Genomic DNA, 20,914 nt, shown 5'->3' with positions numbered 1-20,914 from the left:
TTGCTCTACAGCAATATCCTCCTGCTCGTTCTCCCGTGGGAGGCCACGATCCCAGGGACGCCAGCTTGCCACCCTACATCGCGTAGAGTAGTCGATTTCTGCTTTTAAATAGTTGCCCTGACATCGACTGACCGGGCGAAGAAGGGAGAGGCGGCGGTGAGGGATAGGGCAGCAAGCCTCATGCACTGATCCGGAAAGTGTCGACTCCTGATCTCTCTTATGCTACATATGTAACTATTGAATAGTAAAGATACTTGGCACATGTCATATGGCACGAAAGCATTTGCACATAGGATCCTGGGTTTGTATATGCTAAGGTGTATACATTTACATGCATATGAATATATTCATTCCTGAGGCACTCACCCACGTGTAGTCATCAAATGCCTCGGTGTGTAACGTGTTTTTGCATCAATTTCCTCTTCCAATTTAAGTCTCTACTCAACCAATAATCCCAGTGTCATGCTATTACTATTAGGCATCTACGTCCAGCCTTAGTTCCAGACCTACTCTGATTGTCCGGAAATAAGTGCCGAGGCCTATATATATCTGATGTAGCCTATCCCTTTTTTATCCTATATCACTTCTGCCTTTGTATATGTATGAGGTGGATAAGATACATGTAGGAAATAGGGGATTTAATGATTTGGGGTAAACGTATGTAAATGCCTTAATAATATGCATGGTTTGATGATTTGACTGAGTTCATCAGAGGGCGAAAAAGGAGGAGGAGAAAATTTGACATAAAAGCACAGAAGTATTTGCTCTACACGTAACCGAGTGTCTTCAGGCAGACTTACAAGTAAATAATTAAGAATTTGGGATAAAATCGGGTATAAATTCTGGGAATGGTATTGAATAGTTGACTCGTGGTAAAATATACGTGAAGAATTGTGAAATTTCGATATCAGAATATAAATAACGGTTATACTGCAGTGAGAACGGCTCCAGGGGTGGCTGGGGCCCTTTCCAGGCCCCCCGAATCGCTAGCCTACCTCCGTCCGAGTATTTGACATGTCAACAAGAGTAAGCTTTTTCCAATCTTACAATGTCAAAATATACAGAAGAGCTTAATTATAATTTGATTGCAGTTTCAAGTCGGCATAGAGAAGAAGGCATATGCTGAATTTACATAGATTAATATTTTACAGTACTACCTAGTCACGCTTCCGAGGGGGGTGTTTAAGAGCCCACACCCTTGCGTAATTCACTAACCGGCCCAAGACGAGAAATAATTAGTCAACTCCGACAGCTGGTTCTGGTTATCATGTGTTATGCATTAGTGGCATCTGATTTAGTGATTAGTATCAGTTTAGCGCAGTGCGCCTTGTCTGGACGCCATGAAAGTACAGGGATGTAGTACACTGTGATTCGTCGCTGGTCTAGTGTGATGTATTCCACAACGAGGAAAAACTGCGGCGCAGATTGTGAGATTTGAGTCCCGAGTACTTGTCAAGTATCCCTTCGACATGTAGTCCGACTTGAAGCTTGATGAAGAAAACGCTACATAACCTACGAGACCATGCTGGCTGCGGAATTTGTCAGTCGTCACGAACTTGCTAAGGAGTACGGAATCTGTTTTGATGGACCAGTTGATCCTTCTCGGTGGCCGGAAACCCACAGAAGACTATTCGAAGATGTCCAGAAACTGGGCGATCAAAAACACGGAACTTATAGGGAAAGCATTACCGTTGACTCGATCGAAAAGCCATGGAGGGCACAAACCACACGACGAGCGGAAAGGCTTGTAGGGCTATCAGATAAGTATTATGACGCTGGACCGAATGAAAGAAGCTGGAGAAGCAATATCGAACCGGAGGTATTCCACCGGTTCAGTGTCGAAGTTACCTGGTAAGTGAGAATTCGATAGTAATTTCAAAAACTCAATCAGGCCACATTTAATGCAAGCTGACTGCCTTCATTAATAGTCCTGAATGCACTTCTAGGCTCTGGGAATCAGAAATTAGAGCCGCTTTGAACAGTCTGGAGCCATTTGCAGACTCGTTAGAACAACGACGTGAGAGAAGAAAGGCCTGTGAATGCCCTGATCAACTGTAAGATGAAACAAATCAGTATATCGAAGGAAGGGGCGTCTCATTGATTTTAGGAATGGCTATGAGTCTGGTATAAATATGATTTTCTCGGACAGGGCTGAAGCGGCCATCAAGCACGATCCACCATTGAAAATAAAGAAACCGAAAAAAAATGAGCAAGAGTCAGAGTTGCCAGATCGGGTATACGGACTGAGAAAGACAGAAAAGTTCAGCTTATTGATGAATTCAGCTGCTGTAAGAGACCCATCCAGACGACTACGAGATATGATCGAAATGAGCCCCTTTGCAGAGGAACGTGAACCACTTCTCTTTCCCTTTCTCATTTTAGAGGCCAAGTCGAGCAAGCAAGGAGACACGGCCGCAGTTGAAATGCAAACTGCATTTTGCATACGACGAATTTTGAAACTGCAGCACGACCTTAAAGAAGCAACAGGCTCAGAATCATGCTGGAAAACAGGGCCTCTTCTTTGGTTTTTTGCTTCGTATGGCGAGCGCTGGAAGGTATCAAGTTGCTTTGTGAAAAGAGAAAATGGTGATATAAAATGGGTAAGTAAAAAATGTAGTGTTCAAAAATGTTTCTCCGTTGTTTTGTCTCTTCCATAGTTCACAATTTGCTAATGTAATGAATTCGCGGATATAGTGTGTCATTGATTTATGGAGTGGAGATATTCGAGGAAAGGATGGAGCAATCCAGCTCCTCTTGATTGTGGACTACATTTTTGACTGGGCTCGTGACATATACCGGTCATCAATACAAAACGAGCTCGGTATTCTCGCCACTGATGCTATTGCGACTACTGACCCGGATATTTTTTCAATGCGCGAAAGATCTGTCTCAGGGTGGTTGAATGCTTTCTCCGAAGTTGGAAGTTTTTCCGCGGATAATTCATTCGACGACACCACTTCTGATCTAGACTATTTGAGCATCATTGATCCCCTTGGAGCGGTACGAGATAAATCCATTATTGAAACGAGGTTTCTAGCGCTACATATAACGGCGAATGATATAGAAGATTTCCTTCTTTCGTATACATCGGTAGAAGCATCTCGAGAAGCAATTTACGAAATTCTGCGATATACGCAGAGTTCCTGGAGACTAGATGCAGCTACACTAAGACATCTTGAAAATTGTTGGACAGGAGAAGCCCTCAGGCAGTCTGATGAAAATTTCGACGAGCAGGAGATCTTTTATACCCACATCACAATACTCATGTTCATGGGACCGAAATGGCAGCCAGTACGTCAAATTACGTGTCTTGCAGTAGCCGAGGCAGCCCTGAAGATAATGGCAAGTAAAGTTGCCAGAGTTCCATCATCAACTCCCGCTGGCATGAGGAAGAGGCCTATAAAGTCAAATGTATTAAGAAACGCACTGGTGAAATACATCCGGCGGTTTAAGGAACAATCAGTCAGCCAGAATCTCACAGCAGCCGTCTTCATGATGTGTTTATCAAGTGCAACATATCGACGTGAAGGCAAGATTGAAAATGAACTTCTTGTAAGCAGGGGTAAAGCGGGTTATTTTGGGTTCGTCTTGGACAACTCGCCTAATGTTCATGAGATGGTGACAGCTACATATGAAAGGCATAAAATAGGGCGGAGACAGCCTGTTGACCAGTATTTGCGATTTTCTCAAATTCAAACTAAACAAAGTGCCAACAACTTCGGAGGTATTCAAATATGGCCCGATATGAAGCCTCTTATGTTTCACGTCAGAGGGTGTATTATGATCGACGGATTACATAAAAATGGCGATATTCCAAAACGGTGCCTTTATATTGATAACGTTTGCGAGATTGAACAAATCCTAGAACTGGTCCAATGTGCCTGTCATCAAGGACGTTATTATACCTCGGTGCCGTCTGATTTAGGGCCGCGACTCGAGGATGGTTTTAATTATATCAATCAGTCGACTGACGCCGGTGAATACTGGGATGCTAATAAAAACCATGAATCCATTGAAAAATGGTTGGAGTTCTTAGAAGGGATGAAAACGTCAGCATCATCAGTACCTTCACCAATCTTAATATCATCGGACGAAGAGTCAAACGACGGAGTTGATGAACAGGATACCAAAATGGCCAATACCTGATCATGGTATTTTCATTTCGAATCGACTCTCTCTATGTTGAGGGTCGATACGGGCTATTTACGCAAATAAACTGTCATGTTATGCATCCATGAAAGTTTACGGTTCGACTTCATTTCTATGAGCTGAGAATGGTTGGACTTTCTAGAATAAAAAGACACTGAATACATACGTCCACGAACATTTATCACCCATGCTTCATTATTCGGTTCCCGCTTTGAAGTAAGCTGCAATGCATATTCTCGTCTCATCGTAACAATATCCGCCAGGTGGATAAATTAGTCTAACCGTGAGGTTGCGTCCATCAACTTCTAGTTCGAGTTCGTAGTGGAATTCGTAATAGGGACCTGAGTTTGCCGCGACTGCCTCTATCTTCTGAATTTGACCAGTATTTTTTAACTCAGACAAATCCGCCTTAAGAACACCGGCAACAATAGCGCCTTGAAGGACGACCAGTTAGTTTGAACATTCTTGTTCTATTGCCCTTCTGGTAGCATCATTTTCTTACTTTGATTCGCGGCACTATGGCAGTAATAGGAGTCCTTAACTCTTTGATCAGACAAATATAGTCTTTGTCTTATTTCCCATTCCTCTCCTTCTTCAAATCGTTGGAAGAGAACCCTCTTCGACGATTGCTTGGCTTTCAACACGGCGTGCTTCTCATGTCAGTCTTCCGAGAACAAACAAAGGAATGAAGCCTCTGGAATAAAGTAGGCTAATACCTTTTTTATGTGCCAATCAATAAGATCTCGTGCCCAATGTTCTCCATCGAGATGGCTATGTGTGCCCTCGGGTATCGTCCAATGCCCCGGATTATTAGAATCAAACAGCTCTTCCGTTAGTACTCCAATGCTGGCTGCTATCTTTCTTTCCGGGCCGTTTTTTTTGTTCAATGCACGGAAAACTGCACCATGGGAGACAATTGAGGACATATCTCTGTATAAAGAATACTCATATTAGCATTCTAACACCGCCCAAAATTATGTAGAACTTTTCTTTAGAAGCACTGACAAATCTGTATAAACGACACTTGCTGCAAATTCTTCCTCAATCTTGCGTCGTAAAGCTGGGGACTGGGAAAATCCACCAACAAGAAGAATTTTCTTTCCATATCATATATCAGTCATATAAACATCAATTTGAAAGAAGACTGAGTGTAAACATGGTTGTATACCTGAACGCCTGAATAGCCCCGAATGGCTTCAACGCCTTCAACCTGTTGTTTGAGCAAGCTAACCGTATCCTCTATACTGTCTTTGAAGCACTCAGCAATTTCTTCACTGAAAAACTGTTAGCCAGTTGTATGTATATGATGCTCGATGGCAATGATAGTAGATTTTCAGACCATTCAAGGTTAAGTATACTTGTGCCAAAATTCTTTTGCTCGTCTTCTCGAAGACCGAAAATCCGAATAGAGTGTTCTTGTGGAGTCTGGCCTAAGTACTCTTCATAAGTGAATTCATACTTGATTTGATATTCAAAGTCAAAAGAAACAGCCTCTTGCACGAAAAAATCAATGGGCATAATCTCTTCAAGGTACGTTTCTCCTTGTAACCTTTGCTTTATTTTTGGAGCAAGTCTGTCATTGATGTAGCTAGATCCACAGTTAAGACCTGTGGAGATCACGAAATGAGCAAATATTTCAGGTAAGTACCGCGGAATGTAGTCTTACCCGCGGGATGAATTACTTCTTTGAATCGATATGGGTTGACTTCCTTGACACGATACGTAGTAGCGTCCTAGGCATCAGTCAGAAGACTTCTGTGAACAGAAAGGGAAACAAAAAGAAAGTAAAATGAAAACGAGAAATTAACGTATGAGCCATCAACGTACCACAGTTCCCCCTCCGGCATCGCATATGATGAACGTCTCGCCTTGCTGTAATGCCTTGTAATCAGTAATTTTTTTAAAAGAGACTGAAGCTAAAGGAAAATCACCTCAAGTGTAACATAGCCTTCAAGGGCTTCTAGTAGGTGAGCAGCAGCAGCGTCGGGCTCATGGATTATAAAGGGTTCAAAATCTCGGTACCCAAAGTCTACTTCTTTGGCGACCTCTTGCATAATGATTTGCATATCTATCTGTGCCTTCGATGACCAGCCAGCCGGAATGCATATTACAAGGTCCACGGCAGCAGAAGAGTCTTTGAAATCTTCATGCTTCTTCAACTCATTTTTGGTATGCATGAATATCTGGATAAGATAGTCTTTAATGACTTCGTGGGGAGTTTTGTTGATGCGGTGTAATAATTCGATCAACCACGGAAAAGATCTGCCGCCGTCTTGGAGGAGCAGTTTCGAAAACTTGATCACGTTTTTCGACTCAGTAATTGTGTCCGAAGGTTGAGGTTTTTGAATTCTCCGCCTCACGGAATATCCCCAAAGATATTCTCCATTCAAATACCAACTTTCGCTTGGAACGTTTGCGGATCTTGCGTTTGTATGGTTCGTCTTCGATGGCGAGTTAGGCCATGATCTAATGGATTTGATATCGCTGCTGTGGAGTCTCGTGGGAGGGTTTTTTGGGTCAAATTTGAGGTAAGATACTGAAGTATTCGCTGTTCCAAAATCGAGTGCGACTAAGAATTTGTAGGGCCGTTCCTCATGGGATGCCGTTGGTGACTCTCCACCTATAGTAGTAGCACTATCGTCATCTGCCTGTAGGCTAGTCATTGAATCAGTGTCAGCATTAGAAAAGTCATGGTGCCGCTTCTGTCTGACTCTTCGGGAAGGATTAGTTCTTCGCATCATCGCTATGTTTGAGTTGCTGATAGTCGGGTAGGAAACGTGGACATTTTGTCTCTGTTTATCACTACTTAAGTAGCGACACAGGAAAACCCTTTCCCCTTTTCACAACAAGGCTGGAAGACCATGCTACAAGGCGTTTTTTCAGTGGGGGCTATAATTCTGTACTAGTTCGTGCATGAAACCGAAAATGCTCAGATCAGGCTGAAATTCAGTCTGCGCCGCATTTTTATTTCCTTTTGGGTCCTATACCCACCTGCACGAACGCAACAAATTTCAATTTCAACTATTTTCTTTGGATTTCTGCGCATTCGCATTATCAACTGTCTCCCAAGAAGCGAAAAAGGGCGCAATAAAACCAAAACATTGATTTCGTTAGATTCTAACATGGGGGAAAAGGCTCTCCCTGAACCTAAGCCAACATACTTATCAAGCGGGAGTTCTTCAAGCCATGGCCGGTGGAAAGGTTGGGTGTCTATAGACTCTGATAAAGAGCATATCCCACCTCAATTTTGTTCGGCGGTTATTGACCCGACAAACATAATGAATACAAAGCGTCGCTCCAACAAGTCTATGCGGGCTTCACCTGAAACGGAGGTTATAAGCTCTGTTAGACTGAACGAAAATGGCAAAAGAAACCTACAAAGTACCTTGGGCGAAGTACAGAAGACTCAAACTCTCAGCAAGACAAATCTTGATAATGTAAGAGCTGCTCACAGGTTAAAGTATTTCTTGACTCTACTCTTGATTTCTGACTGCACTGTAATAGGTTACAAGCCTTACTTCTGATTTACTAGAAAAAAGCTATCCTTACGACGAACTATCGTCTAGTAGTCCTCTCACAGAGTTGAGCCAGAGTATGTCAGAGCCTGACGAAGACGATATGGTCTTCGTTAATACAGGCTCTTTTCTTAAACACAAAAGCGAAACGCCGAACCTTCACTCAGACGGTACCAAGGTCCGTGAGACTTTAGCATCTATTTTTCCTGATTCATTGGCAACCAAAAAAACACTCTCTTCCCCAGATATGAATTCAGGTCAAAAGTATCGACTGATGGAGCACCAAGTAAATCGGTTTACCATTTGGGAAACCGAAAAAGTTAGTGCCCTGGAGAGAAAAATCCATATTTTGGAGCAGCAGAACTCGAAGCAAAATGCAAAACTAGATTTCTACGCCACGGCAAAGGAATCCGAATCTGCAAAACTGCGGCAAATGCCTGGTATACCTGTCGATGACAACCTTTTGCACAGGATATCCTCCCAGCATAAAGAAATACAAAATCTCAAACTCGAATTGAGCCGAGCTATAAAAGTTAATGGACACTTATCCAGAATTTCTGAAGCCAATGCAGACATGGATATGAAAACTTCTATAACAAAATTCATGGATAAAATCGGAACCTTTGCGTTTTTTGCTGCCGACTTGCTTCGCAGGGCTTTTCGTAACAAATCTCACCAAGAATTACAGGAATATACTAGGTACCTTATTTCGGAAAGCATTGCAAACGAGGAAATGCTCGAAAATAATACTTCACCGTCATTCCAAGCCATATTATTCAAATTTATGCGTGATCAGATTTTCTATTCCAAGGAGATGTGGACTCAACTCCACTTCGAGGGTTTGATTTTGAAGGAATACCAGGACACTTTGCAGGATGCAGGTAAGTGAGCAACAGGGCTGCCCAGAATGGAATCTAAATATATCTTTTTAGCGAGTGGTGACTTCGCCGTGAAGTTTCACCGGGTAGTGCTTCGGCGTATGTTTGAAAGAAGCGACCGATTCAAGCAGCTCTTTGTTCTTGCCCACGCCGAGAGATTGCGAGATGAGTTTATGGAGCTATTTGAACCTTTTATAGATATAACTCTATTGAAAAGATCCAATCGCGATCAGAAGCTTCAAGATCATCTGATAAATCTTTTCAAAGATGCTATCTATCTCCGAGCTATGTGCTTTCCTCCTTCCGGCACTCGATATGAAATGATTCATTACAAACCGAGCGACCTCTATCAGCCCGATTTGATGAAAGTATCAAATGATCATATGCAAATGATTAGGCCTGACAATAAAGCACTGAGCCACATAAAGCTTTGTGTACATGGGTCTATCGTTTCGCACAGGGTCCAGGAGACTTCTTTCTCCGGCGTTGACAAAATCAGGGACCTGACAACTTCATTCGTTCAGAAGTCCGACTACAATGATAGAATAGTGGAGCACTGGGGACAAGAATTAATCAGTGATAAAGCTACTGTAATTTTTGAATAGAGTTTCATGTTTGGATATCTACAAGCTTTGTCGACTCAGCGACCTTTTAGTGGAAGCCCAATACAGATGGACTGTCCACCTAGTATCAAGCAAGCATTGTCATTATTCTGGGCGTTATGATTTCTTGTTCTGTTTCGTTGCACTATTGACTTGGATTTGAAAATTAGCCTGTGAGTGATTCGTATCCCTGTAGTTGCTTAATTTGATTATGCTCGCTTTTGATCCGAAGAGTTATACCGTAAGTGGTGCATGCTTTCTTATTATCAATCCAGCTCATTTGCGCTGTGCAATCGGTGTTTAGTTTAGGGTAGCGGAGAAAGGAGAACAAGCTTCATATCCTGGTAATTGCCACAGATTGAAATGTCAGAGTTACGTGATAGGAATAAACCAGTTTTGCTCTGACTGATGATGTGATATGACAACGAAGAGTTGTAGGGGTAACGAGTTCGACGGCGGCGACACCGAGTACACCGCATAGGATAGAGTCGTACATTTGGCCTGTCATATCGTTCCTGCATCACATAGGTATGTATGCGCATATTTCCTACGTTCTAAAGAAAGAAAAAAGAGTAAGAAATAAACAAATAAAATAATATATAGGTAGGAATAAAAGTATGAAGTAGAACACAACATAGAGAGTGGCGGAAGACAGGCTGCCAGTATGGCAGTTTTACTGGCTGGGCGTGTCATACCGTTGGCCAATCCTATCTCAAGGCGAGCTCAGCCTCGTCTACAATGGTGGCTGTAGTTGGGCTCAATTTTGGCTGATGAGAGCCTCACATGGCTGAGTCACAGAGCCTTATCTAAAAAAATTTCTATCTCACGAGGGATGATTATTAGTTCTTGAGTGGTGCCCAGGCTTTGAAATGGTTACAGTTGCTCATCAGAGTAAGGGCACAAAAGTATTTATGAGGCAACAATAGTTGACCTAAAAGACCGCACCGTGAACGCCTTCGATTACTAATTTCGGAACTATCAAAAGTTTTATCTTCGGATCCTCTCATCTCACTACCGCCATGATGAATGAAGTCAATCTACTGCAAAGTAATACGCAACTGAGCTTGCTCAATACAATCGACGAGCTGCGAGCCAAAGGCGTCGATCACTACATCTCTCTGCCCCAGCTTATAGTATGTGGTGACCAATCGTCGGGAAAAAGCTCTGTTCTGCATGCGCTCTCCGGAGTCGAATTCCCAAAGAGCGAGCATTACTGCACTCAATTCTCAACAGAGATTATTCTCCGACGAGCGGCTACCCCAGCTGCGGTAGCCGAACTTCGGCCTCGACCTTCGGCTACTAATACAAAACTTCCAAAATCCGGGAAAAGGATTGGGGGAGAGAGGAGTGCCTCGTTGTCAGATGTCCCCAAACTGATTGAAGAAGCCAGTAAAGTGATTGGCCAAGACAAAAAGGAGAGTAGGGCCTGCGATTACATCCTCACACTGCGCCTCTCTGGCCCTGATATGCCTTATCTCACCCTAATCGATCTACCAGGCCTTATCCATACACAAAACCGAGGCCAAACTTACGATGATGTATTGGGTATTAAAGCCCTAGTCGAGGAGTACATGGCTCAACCGGAGTGTATTATCCTGGCAATAGTCTCGGCACAAAATTACAAAGAGAATCAAATCGTTATTCGTCTGGCTAAAGAATATGATCCAACCGGCTCCCGGACTCTGGGAATCATTACAAAACCAGACACTTTGGAAACTGGCTCGGACAGAGAGGCAACCTACATCGAGCTAGCCCGTAACAGAGACGTCGTTTTTCTACATGGTTGGCATGTTCTACGAAATGCTAATGCCATAGAAAGAAAAGACGAAAGTTTCAACCGACGTGTAGTCGAGTCAACGTTTTTCAACCGAGGAAAATGGGACTCCTTATCAAAGCAGACCGTTGGGGTAAAATCGTTGCAGTACCGACTAAGAGAGATATTGCTTAACCGCATAAAATTGGAATTACCTAAAGTCACCCGGAGAGTGCAGTTAGAGATACGACGTTGCCACAGCCGTCTCGAAAAGTTCGGGAACCCGCGAAATTCGCCTAAGGACCAGATGAATTTCTTGACTGAACTGAGTGTTAAGTTCCAAGTATTGTGTAGAGATGCTATTCACGGCTATTACACGCACGATTTCTTTTCTGATGACCGAGAAGACTCTACTCGTCGACTCCGAGCCATAATTTTCAACATGTCCGAAGAATTCGCTAATAAGATGTATGAGCGAGGCCATACCTACGAAATTGTGGATGGAAAGACTGAAATCACGCAAACGTCTCCTCAGCAAATCCATCGCGCTGACTACATGATGAAAATTCAAGGCTACTTGCAGCAATATCGAGGACGTGAACTGCAGGGCAATTTTAATCCTGCTGTCATCGACCATGCGTTCAAGCAGAACTCTAGGTCATGGGGCAGGATTGCTCGAGATTATGTTCGTGAGGTGTGCGAAATAATGGAGACTTTTCTCGATGACCTGCTGGACGCCATCACTGAGCCTGATATGGCACATAGACTCTCGCGTGGCCTCTTCTACCCAGCCCTGGAAAGAAAGCTCCGATTAGTAAATGAAAAAGTTACGGAGCTCCTAGAACCTTTTAAGACGGGGCATCCCGCTACTTTGAACCGCCAATTCATTGCTAATTTGCGAGAGCTACAGAGTAGAGAGAAGGGAATGCCTACAGGCAAGGAACGCCAATCGGAGACGCTGGACTACGATGCCTGTTCTCAAATCCTGGACTGTATGACTGCATACTACGGTATTGCTCTAAATGTCTTCATTGATAATGTCGCATCTTTAGCTGTGGAAAATTGCTTGTTAAAGGATCTCCCGGAATTGTTTAGTCCTTCTATAGTAAGTGATTTGTCTTTGGAACAGTTGCAAGAACTATGCCAGGAGACAGATGCAGTACGAGATGCTCGTCAAGAGGAAGAGGAAAAGCTCCGGGTTCTCGAAGCAGGGCTGTGGGAGTGCAAAAAGCATGCCCGATATAATGCTCTAGCATCACAACAACCTGTCTCAGAGGCCAGTTTAATTCAATTTCGCTTGACTGGTGCATCCTTAAAGTCTAAAGACCCAGTCCCTACCGCCTTATCTTATTCGTCGACACCTACGGGTGACGTGGAAAGCCGTCCTGCCTCAGCAAGCAAAATAGATGATGGAGATGATTGGCAGCGAATTCAAAGTGGAAAATCGACTGACAATGGAAGAGGGAGTCAGCTTCTTATATCTCCATCTATCACTTCTGTCACTTGAATCCGCCTCGACTTCCTAAAGGCATCTCATATTTCAATCAGATGGCCACGAGAATGAAGAAGTTGAGGGTGTTATGTTGAAAACCAATTGATACTATATGTCACATTTTCAAGAGCCCAAAGACGAAATAATTTCTGTAGAGAGAATATTAACGAGTTAATATTCATCCATGTGTAGACCAAATTGATTCGCGCACCTTGTTCATTCTACTATTTTATATATAATTTTCTAAATACAATTTCTAAGATCGGAAATAAAAATAAATAAACCTAATCTGGAATAACTCTTTGTGGTCGATAGTATTTGCGACGTATATCCCTCGGCATTTGGCGTATGGGAGACCTCAAACCGTCACTACTATTGCGTTGCGGTGAGTCAGGCGAGTAGAGAGTGGAAGCATATTCGATTAGATCGTGAGAGGAAGCTGGACTTGAATAATAAGTATTATCACTCGCGTATTGCAGGGGTGAAGAACGCCTAAGCATCATGACTGTTTCCTGGCTGAAACTTGAGTAAATCTGTTCCATATTAACACTGTCATCACCTTCCATTTGCTGTATAAAAGACAAATCATGATGAGTGTCGGGAAATGATGCGGGACCGCCGGGGAATTGCGTGTAAGCATCATAATCTGTGGGGACTAAATCCTAGTTGGTACACATCATCCACATTCATTTAGGGCTTGTCTCACTAACAGTCTCTTTTAGTAGGTACCCAATATTCTAAGAAGGCCTTGGCGCAAGCACTGGCTGTTGCAGCAGCATAATTTTGCCAGGTTTTAGACTTGTGGCTGTCCGCATAATCGCCCACGCCTTTGATAATGACGGCTGGTACACTATCCCAGATTCCAGCACCTTCCATTTCAAAGCCAATAATGCCGTCTTTGGATGCTAGTCTATCACGATGCAATCCGGACTTCATTACTGTGTCAGCAGATGCGATGGTCCCAATGTGGAAATTAGGGTTAATAGGGTCTCGAACATCGGGTCCTCGACGTCGGAGGATTCTCTGTCTTTCGCACCCAAGGCTCCTACAGTCTTTTTTCTGTGCTTCGTCACAAGATATATCGTAGAGGGAGTCCCGGTCGAAACAAATGCACTTCGGAGTATTTTTGCCTTGTTGATAATGCTTGTGACAATAGGACGCCTCATAGAGTATATCATGCTGAATGCCTGGGTACCTCCATTTCCTTTCTGACTTAGCCTGCAAGTCCTGGAGACACTGTGAGATCCGGTTCTGAAATTCACTGATTGTCTTTGTAGCCTTCAAACCACTTAGGAGAGATCTAATCTCTTGGTTCGGCCTGCCTAGAGTCTCGGGATGGCCAGTTTTTTGCTGGAATGTATCTGGGTATTGCCTTCCGAAATCGTATTCAATGATTCCTTCACTAATGATAATATCACCGAGAAAAATGTGAGACCTATTATTAGGCGGACATGGAACTCCGCCACAGATACCCACGACTAATGCAAGTTTGATGCTAGTATAGCTAACTCTTAGACTAGTAGCTACACTCGCTGCACTTCGTTTTCCCCTCCCAGGCATATGGCACAGGACAACATTATGCTGGTCAATTCTTCCAGTTGTATAAGCATTCGTATCCCCGCGTTGTTTGCCATATATCCGGCCGAATTTATCGTAGGATTCGTCGAATAGCGTTTCAACAGCGTCCGCCTCGAGAGGGAGGGAACAAATGATTGCTATTTCGAATTCGTCACGGCTACTGGGCCGCATTCTGAGTTGACAGCTCGGTGGAGGTTCGGAAATTCCAGTCATCAGGCACCAAAAAAAAGCCTCGTATGCCACGCGGGTGAAATGGCTTGGGCTATCTTATACAGATAGCTGCCTCTAGTCAGTGCCCAACCATCCTGGACAAGAGAAGTAGGTAAAATGAATTAAGTGGCCTCATACCTCCGGAAATTTGCTGTTGTTTGTTTCACATGTCTTCAAAAGTCTTTAACTGGTGCTGGTGTAATAATGTTGTCCAGAGAACATCATCTAACCATGAATAAAAGAATGGTCAAAAATTTGCTAAAAAGTTTGACTTGGGACAGCCAATAAGCATCGCATGAGCGGTTTCTGGTGAACCAGGGCTGATGGAGGGGTAACGCAATGGCAGGGGAATGATAGTTAGTGCGGAGGCTGGCACATGTCCGAAGATGCACGCAGCCGATTATTTAATATGTTTGCATAATGAGCCTTCATGTTGTTTCCCATATAACCGCTCTTTTGATCTTCAAGGTTGCAAGCCGTTATAAGGTGAGACAGCCCTGAACTATTCCCTCAAGTTAGTTTGCCAGACCAACAAAGTATATTGACTTTGGTAAGGAAGATTAATTTTTGGTTTTCAGTTGCGTGTCCAGCACCACCGCCGACCATGTCTACACCCGGTACCAATCCCTACCATGCTATTTGTACAGCTAGAACTAACCAAATAATGGTCAAGGTCCTGATCACCACAAAGTTACGCAAGATCTACTGGAGTCGTGTGCCACTGGAGATATAGCTCGACTCCAGTCGGCACTGACGGAAGCTGCTTCCTGCGACCCACTCTCCATACCACCCGCTACGCGTCTTCTTCAGGATGCGGCCAGATATGGCCAGGCTGACCTGATACGTTACATGTTTGCCAATCTCCCTGAGTTTCAAAAGGACAAGCCATGGTGGCCAGTAAAACCCTCCGCCTACGAGGAATCGCAAGAGATTGTGACCAACGAATACAAGAAGTGGGGTATGATTTCGGATGGAGCGGTCACTGCAGCCCTTGAAGGGGCCAATCCTGCGGCAGTTTTCGCGGTATATTTGGACTACGGAATGAAAGTTGACTACTGGGTTGACCTTCTCGGCCCTTTGTTCTCAGTTGCGGTCGGCCCTTTGCTCTGGAGGGCAGTAGAAAGATCGCTGGAGCTTGCCAAATTGCTTTTGGACCAAGGTGCAGACCCGAACGTCCAAGACTACAAGGGTGAATGGGCGATTGCTCTGGCTGCGAGTATGTCGACTCCGGATATGATCTCGTTGCTGGTGGACAATGGAGCTTCTATTCATGGGAAAAAGGTGCTTCGTAGGCCGGTGGTGGACCGGAATATGGCCAATGTGGATCGGCTTCTGGAACTAGGTGCTGACGTAAATGAAGACATCAAAGACATGGATTGGAGAAAACGTCCAGCCGTTGAGATATCCCCTGGAAATGTCCTTCATTGTGCTATCCGAGAGAAACCATTTAAAGAGACTCATATTTCCCTAGAAGAGATGGTCGAGTATCTACTTGATCGCGGAGTTGATAGTACGATTGTGGATTGGGAGGGTAAGACCCCCTCCAGCTTGCCCGTGAGAAAGGAGAGGTCAATTTGACACAACTTCTGGAGCAGAGGTCGCCATAGATGCGGCTCTAATAGGATCTCTACTTTTAATATATTTTCAAGGACTAGACGAGAAATCCCCACAAGCTATAAACTTGGACTCCATGTAATCCGATTCCTTATTAATATCCAAAACTACAATCCCCAAGCGCAACGGGAGGTATATGAGCTTTTTGCCAAAGAAACCTCCGAAACACCAGAATTCAGAAACTCATTTTTCATGTTTGAGGGCTATCCCCCTTCTGGAGTCAAGGCCATTCCTAGTGAGTCCACTGCCTTTCCACATCGAGATGATAATATCCTCATCGCTCCTGTGATTGTCTACGATAACAAAGCAAAGAATCCAGAACTAGATGCGAAGGCAATCGCTTTTAGAGAGAAATTGCGTCAGATTTTATTCGCAGCCAGCGACCAGACAGAATTACACGCGTACACTAACTACGCAGCTGGAGGTGATAAAAAGGAGAATTGGTACGGGTTTGAACCGTGGAGACTGCAGAAATTGGAAGCCCTCAAAAAGAAGTATGACCCGGAAGGCAAGTTCAACTACTACGCCTCTTGGTTTCCTCGTGTAGACCAAATATTGGATCCTTCTCGGAGCGTCACTTTCATGTATGCGATGTACTTCAAACAGGCAGCATAACTTTAACCCCCATGTACTCTCGTTGATGCATAATTTTCCCGTCTATCAGCACTTGATCAGCTCCGACTCTATTGCGTTCAGTATCTGTTGGATCGGTGGCTGTAGAAATCTGAATCTCGCGCCATTGGCGATTGGTAGGGACAAGTTTTCCTTGGTCAGTGAGTCTCTTGAACTCCTTGTAGACGCCTTGCTCCTCGACGCAGCCCTCCCTCTGGATGAGTAATGAGTCTGGTAATAATATTAGAATACGTGTTATAACAACGATCTCATACTACAATCTTCTCACCTTTCGCAGGCGCCATACGCAGATCGCCAACGGAGCTATTGAATAGCACCAGTGAGAGGCGCTCTTCACGTAACTGGTCTACAGGGGGTTTGAAGACGCGATGGCGTGTGGCCTTGAAGTGGCCGCCAGAGATAATCTCTAAGGTGTCACCAATGTTGATGACAAGCGCTCCTGGTTTGTAAGGTACGTAGTACCACTTTTCATCGCGGCCCCAAATCTGGAGACAGGATATAGGAACCGAAAAGAGCAAGGTAGTTAGACCAAAATCCGTGTGGCCGTGCATGCGAAGGCCCTTTGATGCTTCCTCGGTTTCTTTCTGCACAGGTCTAAAAAGTGCATGGCGAAAGTAGCCTTCACCGGTTGGACTACCATGCGACTGTACTTTGTCCCATAGATAATCATCAGGTAACTCTAGGACACGGGAAAAAAGGGTCAAGAGTCGTCGATTGACAGACTTTGTCAGGTAGTTACAAAATGCCTCGATCTCATCCATGAAAGGATGTAAGCATGTCGGTATACGATCGATGCTTTGCCAGTCAGGTTTGTACCAATTAAACTGCTCAATGCCATCCGGAGGTCCACGGTGGCGCTAATATATGCGGGTCAATGCACACTCCAGGTTTGTGTTTATAAGTGTTCAAATTGAGGTCTATTTCTTACCTTGAACCCATATGGGTGTTTGTACCCGGACCAAACACCGCTGTCTGGATGAAAAAGAAGACGTTCCTTGTCGGCATCACTCATATTTTTATATAGGTATTGCGCGAGCGCAAACTGGCGGTGAAGCTTCAGAGAGAACTATCTATCAGTGACTCGTCAATAATCCTATTATTCGGGATTCTTCTATCTCACCTGATCAAGTGAAACTCCGTAATTCTCGAGGAACAGAAAGCCATCGTCACGAATTGCAACTTTGACCTGTCGAATCAGATTATCAACAACGGCTGGATCATCTGAGTCGAGCAAAGACAGGTCAATCGACTGTAGTTTGGCGAAATTGTGTTTTTCCGTTGTGACTGGAGGGGGGGTCCATTCCGGCACAAAAGGCTTGCCTGGAAGGTTGGCCGAAGGTGGATTGAATGGGGAAGTTGGAGCCATGACTGAGCGTATAAAGAGTGTTCAAACTACTAACTCACAATGGCGGGGTATAGATATCTTATTCCTTCTTATGCCTTTATACAACATTGAAGCTCTTCAATGATGTGCATGTCTCGGGGGCACCCTATGAACTCCGCTGGGGTGAGCTCCTCGGTTAGAAGGTTAGAAGAGAGCAACCCAAGTAAGAAGATAGCCGGATAGCTTGCTCGCATCTTACGTGGTATCGTCCTTCAACGAGAAAGGCTAATATTGATTTCGGCGCTTTCGTTGCTACATCTCCTTCACTCGTAATATGCTCCTCCCAGTTATCTTCGTTATTTCCGCAGAGCTCCTCTAGCTTATCACAGATGATGATGTCAAGGCGTTATTATTATTAGGTGCATCAACTTAAACTTTCAAGTTTGGACTAGTTAGAGTCCGAGGGATACCTGGTTGAGACAAAGACGAAGCCCTAAACTCTCCTATTACGATTACGATGTGGGTCCCGTGGGAGGAGCTCCGCCCACGCCTTGTATGCTAGTCAGACATGTTGAAAAGACACATGTAAGTCTGTAAGAGCTCGATTCTGCAAAAGACCAGGTATAGCTAAAGCTCCTCTTATCCGATAATCGACAGATAAGAATCTCACCACTCTTACTTTCAAAGCAGACCGCTGGCGCCCCGAACGAAGAAGTTCTCACATATAAACCGAAATTTACAATAGACTTCGAGAAATTGTTTCTTATCCTCCAGACTTGGTCGTTTTGCTTTTGTTCACCTAAATTTTCCATCATTCAGTTATCTGACAGCATGTCTCGCCAGCTCATATCTAGTGAAAAATTTCCTCCCAAGCCCCATAACTGTGAGTGCCTGTGATGTTTAACGATATATCAAATATGATTCATGAATTTTTACTAACAAGTTGGATTGTTTCTTGTAGGCCCCGCAGTCAAAGTTCCGGGACTTGTTTTTTGCGCAGGACAAACAGCTACCGGAGAAATCAAACAGGCGACAGTGAGCTTCCTTTGCGCAAATATTCCCTATTACTAGGCTTGTTCACTGACCCCTATTGCTTACGCAGAGGACTGTTTTGCAAAATCTGAAAGAGGTTCTTGAGCTTGCAGGCTCATCGCTGGAGCAGGTGGTCAAGTACAATGTTTACCTCGCCGATATGAAGGATTTTGCCGCGATGAATGAGGTGTACATTGATTTCCTACCCAAGCCGATGCCATCACGATCATGTCTTCAGGCACTGCCTCCGGGCGAAGGAACTGTTATTGAAATCGAGTGCATTGCTCAGGTCTAACACTTAGCTTTGTAATGCTAAAATGTTGAGAATATATGGATCCAATGTTCAATCAATGAAAAGTTGTATTTTCAGGTTCAGTGTGCCTATCCCAGTACACTTTCAATGCTAGTTATGCAATGTACAATGTTTAAGATACTGGAGCTACGCGTGTGCATTTAATCTTCCTTTTAAAAGTATTCTACTCACAAGTTAACGTCTTCCTTTCGATTTCACGTGTAACATTTGATTAGCAAGCTACCATCTATACCTACATTTTCTCTCAGCTCAGTCAAGCAGATAAAGTTGACATAATGGTTTTCAATGTATAGATATGCTGCATCAGCAATTTCACCGGGATCTTATGGTCAGGCTATGGCAAGCCACTAAATTAAGAACGGTTACATATGTGGTGTTCTATTATCTATCTTAAGAAATTTTAAATTGGTTTTCCTAGACCCTTTCAAGACCGAGCAATATCGAACTCCGCAATATACCAATTCTGAATCGCTTTTGTATCACCAGTGATGGCAACTGTGTCATATCTTTGGCTGGCAAGCTTCGCCGCTGTACCATTGTTAACCATGCGTCCAACCCACTTCCCATGCTTGCGTGCTGCAGTGATAATTTTATCGATGGCCGCCACAAATTCTGGTTCATCTCCACGAGCGGGCACGTACCCAAGGAGAGACTGCGCAAGGTCATTGGGGCCGATGAAGACAAGATCAACTCCTGGCACAGCACAAATAGCCTCGACGTTCTCGACTCCTGCACGGGTCTCTATTTGAATCATCGTCACGATTGTCTCGTTGGCTGATTTCATATATTCCGGCGTTGTAATACCATGTCCAATGGCAGGGAACGCTGACCCCTGACCCCGAATTCCCTGAGGGGGGAACTTCGAAGACGCAACAATCTGTCGTGCCTCTTCGGCGTTATTGATCTGCGGCACCATGATTCCATGCGCACCAGTGTCGAGGGCACGTTTGATAATGTCATGGGCTGGTCCACGGATGCGAATTATCGGTGATACCCCGAGTGATGATATGGCCGCGACAGAATTGTGCATTGCATCGTCTCCAATGTGGCCATGTTCGCAATCAATGATGATGCCGTCGAGTCCCGTCAAAGCGACGATTTGGGCCATGCGAACTGAAGGAATGGCCATAAATGTCATCAGTGGGAACTCGCCAGCTCTAATTTTTTTGAGTAACCTCAGACGAGGGTTCTCAATTTCAGTGGTGTGGGCGGTTAGGTAACCCATGGTGGCAGCACATTAATTAGTTTATTTCGTGTAGAGCTCCAGGGTAAAAGTCAGATGTGTGAGAAAGAGACGTAAAAGACAGGCGAGTGTAGACCCTGTATTTACTTCTCTCATCACCTACTGCGACGGTTCCCATCTTGCCATGCCGGGCTTATAGAAGCAGCCGATCGGATGAAGCGCCGAAACTTTGCCTTCCCGTGAGCGGAGCTCCTCCAAACCTTCCATCTCGAAAACCCCTAAACTCCTCTTCCCCAGTTTTCCAACACAGTATCGAGGCTTATCTACTTAGTATTAACTAGTGCAGTCTATACCAAATCCCCAGCTTGTTGGAGAAAGGCCTCGATCGCACTGATAAGGCCTGCTGATAAGGTTTGTGTGCTCCTCCCTTCTTATCTATGCATTCATGAACCGAATGAGCCGAAAGATATGCTAGAATGCTAGAGGAGGACCGAGGGTCTTCTCTCTTTATAGCCTCCTTTTAGCGGTAGGGACAGAGTGTGATATAATATTTCCTGCTGCACATATATGTCGGGCATGAAGACAGTCTCTCGAGTTGCTCCACAAAGCCATCTCTCAGAGGAGACCCAAGGATCACA

At 44.3% G+C, this 20,914-nt stretch overlaps 10 protein-coding genes across 10 annotated transcripts; 6 read left to right on the top strand and 4 right to left on the bottom strand.

Annotated features, from left to right (window-relative positions):
- Positions 1-1,522: 1,522 nt before the first annotated feature.
- On the top strand, positions 1,523-4,245 carry BGW36DRAFT_447513 (uncharacterized protein; the record flags this gene model as incomplete). The annotated part of the gene is made up of 4 exons (XM_046221723.1): positions 1,523-1,851; positions 1,929-2,054; positions 2,108-2,600; positions 2,695-4,245. The coding sequence occupies 4 exons, from the start codon at positions 1,523-1,525 to the stop codon at positions 4,144-4,146; spliced, it is 2,400 nt and encodes a 799-aa protein (XP_046074418.1). The 3' UTR covers positions 4,147-4,245.
- A 99-nt stretch (positions 4,246-4,344) lies between these two features.
- Positions 4,345-6,812, bottom strand: BGW36DRAFT_425525 (uncharacterized protein; the record flags this gene model as incomplete). Its single annotated transcript, XM_046220127.1, has 9 exons — positions 4,345-4,583; positions 4,652-4,799; positions 4,866-5,079; positions 5,155-5,246; positions 5,318-5,423; positions 5,489-5,756; positions 5,816-5,882; positions 5,977-6,021; positions 6,081-6,812. The coding sequence occupies 9 exons, from the start codon at positions 6,810-6,812 to the stop codon at positions 4,345-4,347; spliced, it is 1,911 nt and encodes a 636-aa protein (XP_046074417.1).
- Positions 6,813-7,651: 839 nt separating this feature from the next.
- BGW36DRAFT_134665 (uncharacterized protein) lies at positions 7,652-9,382 on the top strand. Its single transcript, XM_046209385.1, has 2 exons — positions 7,652-8,545; positions 8,597-9,382. Exons 1-2 carry the CDS (start codon positions 7,744-7,746, stop codon positions 9,145-9,147), a joined length of 1,353 nt encoding a protein of 450 aa, XP_046074416.1. The 5' UTR covers positions 7,652-7,743; the 3' UTR covers positions 9,148-9,382.
- A 781-nt stretch (positions 9,383-10,163) lies between these two features.
- BGW36DRAFT_357360 (vacuolar sorting protein) lies at positions 10,164-12,404 on the top strand (the record flags this gene model as incomplete). The annotated part of the gene is made up of 1 exon (XM_046213865.1): positions 10,164-12,404. One exon carries the CDS (start codon positions 10,164-10,166, stop codon positions 12,402-12,404), a length of 2,241 nt encoding a protein of 746 aa, XP_046074415.1.
- Positions 12,405-12,589: 185 nt separating this feature from the next.
- BGW36DRAFT_338512 (nucleoside phosphorylase domain-containing protein) lies at positions 12,590-14,138 on the bottom strand (the record flags this gene model as incomplete). Its single annotated transcript, XM_046213013.1, has 2 exons — positions 12,590-13,044; positions 13,100-14,138. The coding sequence occupies 2 exons, from the start codon at positions 14,136-14,138 to the stop codon at positions 12,674-12,676; spliced, it is 1,410 nt and encodes a 469-aa protein (XP_046074414.1). The 3' UTR covers positions 12,590-12,673.
- A 621-nt stretch (positions 14,139-14,759) lies between these two features.
- Positions 14,760-15,863, top strand: BGW36DRAFT_374810 (ankyrin repeat-containing domain protein). The gene is made up of 3 exons (XM_046215704.1): positions 14,760-14,794; positions 14,851-15,687; positions 15,714-15,863. The coding sequence occupies exons 1-3, from the start codon at positions 14,782-14,784 to the stop codon at positions 15,782-15,784; spliced, it is 921 nt and encodes a 306-aa protein (XP_046074413.1). The 5' UTR covers positions 14,760-14,781; the 3' UTR covers positions 15,785-15,863.
- BGW36DRAFT_293043 (putative FAD-dependent oxygenase) lies at positions 15,843-16,406 on the top strand (the record flags this gene model as incomplete). Its single annotated transcript, XM_046210959.1, has 1 exon — positions 15,843-16,406. A coding segment is annotated over one exon (564 nt), but the record flags the coding sequence as incomplete, so codon positions are not given.
- BGW36DRAFT_291736 (uncharacterized protein) lies at positions 16,390-17,790 on the bottom strand (the record flags this gene model as incomplete). The annotated part of the gene is made up of 4 exons (XM_046210862.1): positions 16,390-16,634; positions 16,693-17,281; positions 17,353-17,478; positions 17,545-17,790. The coding sequence occupies 4 exons, from the start codon at positions 17,788-17,790 to the stop codon at positions 16,390-16,392; spliced, it is 1,206 nt and encodes a 401-aa protein (XP_046074411.1).
- Positions 17,791-18,394: 604 nt separating this feature from the next.
- Positions 18,395-19,075, top strand: BGW36DRAFT_459840 (translation initiation inhibitor; the record flags this gene model as incomplete). The annotated part of the gene is made up of 3 exons (XM_046222066.1): positions 18,395-18,631; positions 18,710-18,783; positions 18,851-19,075. Exons 1-3 carry the CDS (start codon positions 18,580-18,582, stop codon positions 19,073-19,075), a joined length of 351 nt encoding a protein of 116 aa, XP_046074410.1. The 5' UTR covers positions 18,395-18,579.
- A 442-nt stretch (positions 19,076-19,517) lies between these two features.
- On the bottom strand, positions 19,518-20,318 carry BGW36DRAFT_291701 (Pyruvate/Phosphoenolpyruvate kinase-like domain-containing protein; the record flags this gene model as incomplete). Its single annotated transcript, XM_046210860.1, has 1 exon — positions 19,518-20,318. The coding sequence occupies one exon, from the start codon at positions 20,316-20,318 to the stop codon at positions 19,518-19,520; it is 801 nt and encodes a 266-aa protein (XP_046074409.1).
- Positions 20,319-20,914: the final 596 nt, after the last annotated feature.

Source organism: Talaromyces proteolyticus, assembly GCF_021365285.1.
Source record: "Talaromyces proteolyticus strain PMI_201 chromosome Unknown BGW36scaffold_4, whole genome shotgun sequence".
NCBI classification, from domain to species: Eukaryota; Fungi; Ascomycota; class Eurotiomycetes; order Eurotiales; family Trichocomaceae; genus Talaromyces; species Talaromyces proteolyticus.
Note: the sequence above shows the minus strand (reverse complement) of the source record. Positions and strands in the feature narration are given on the sequence as shown.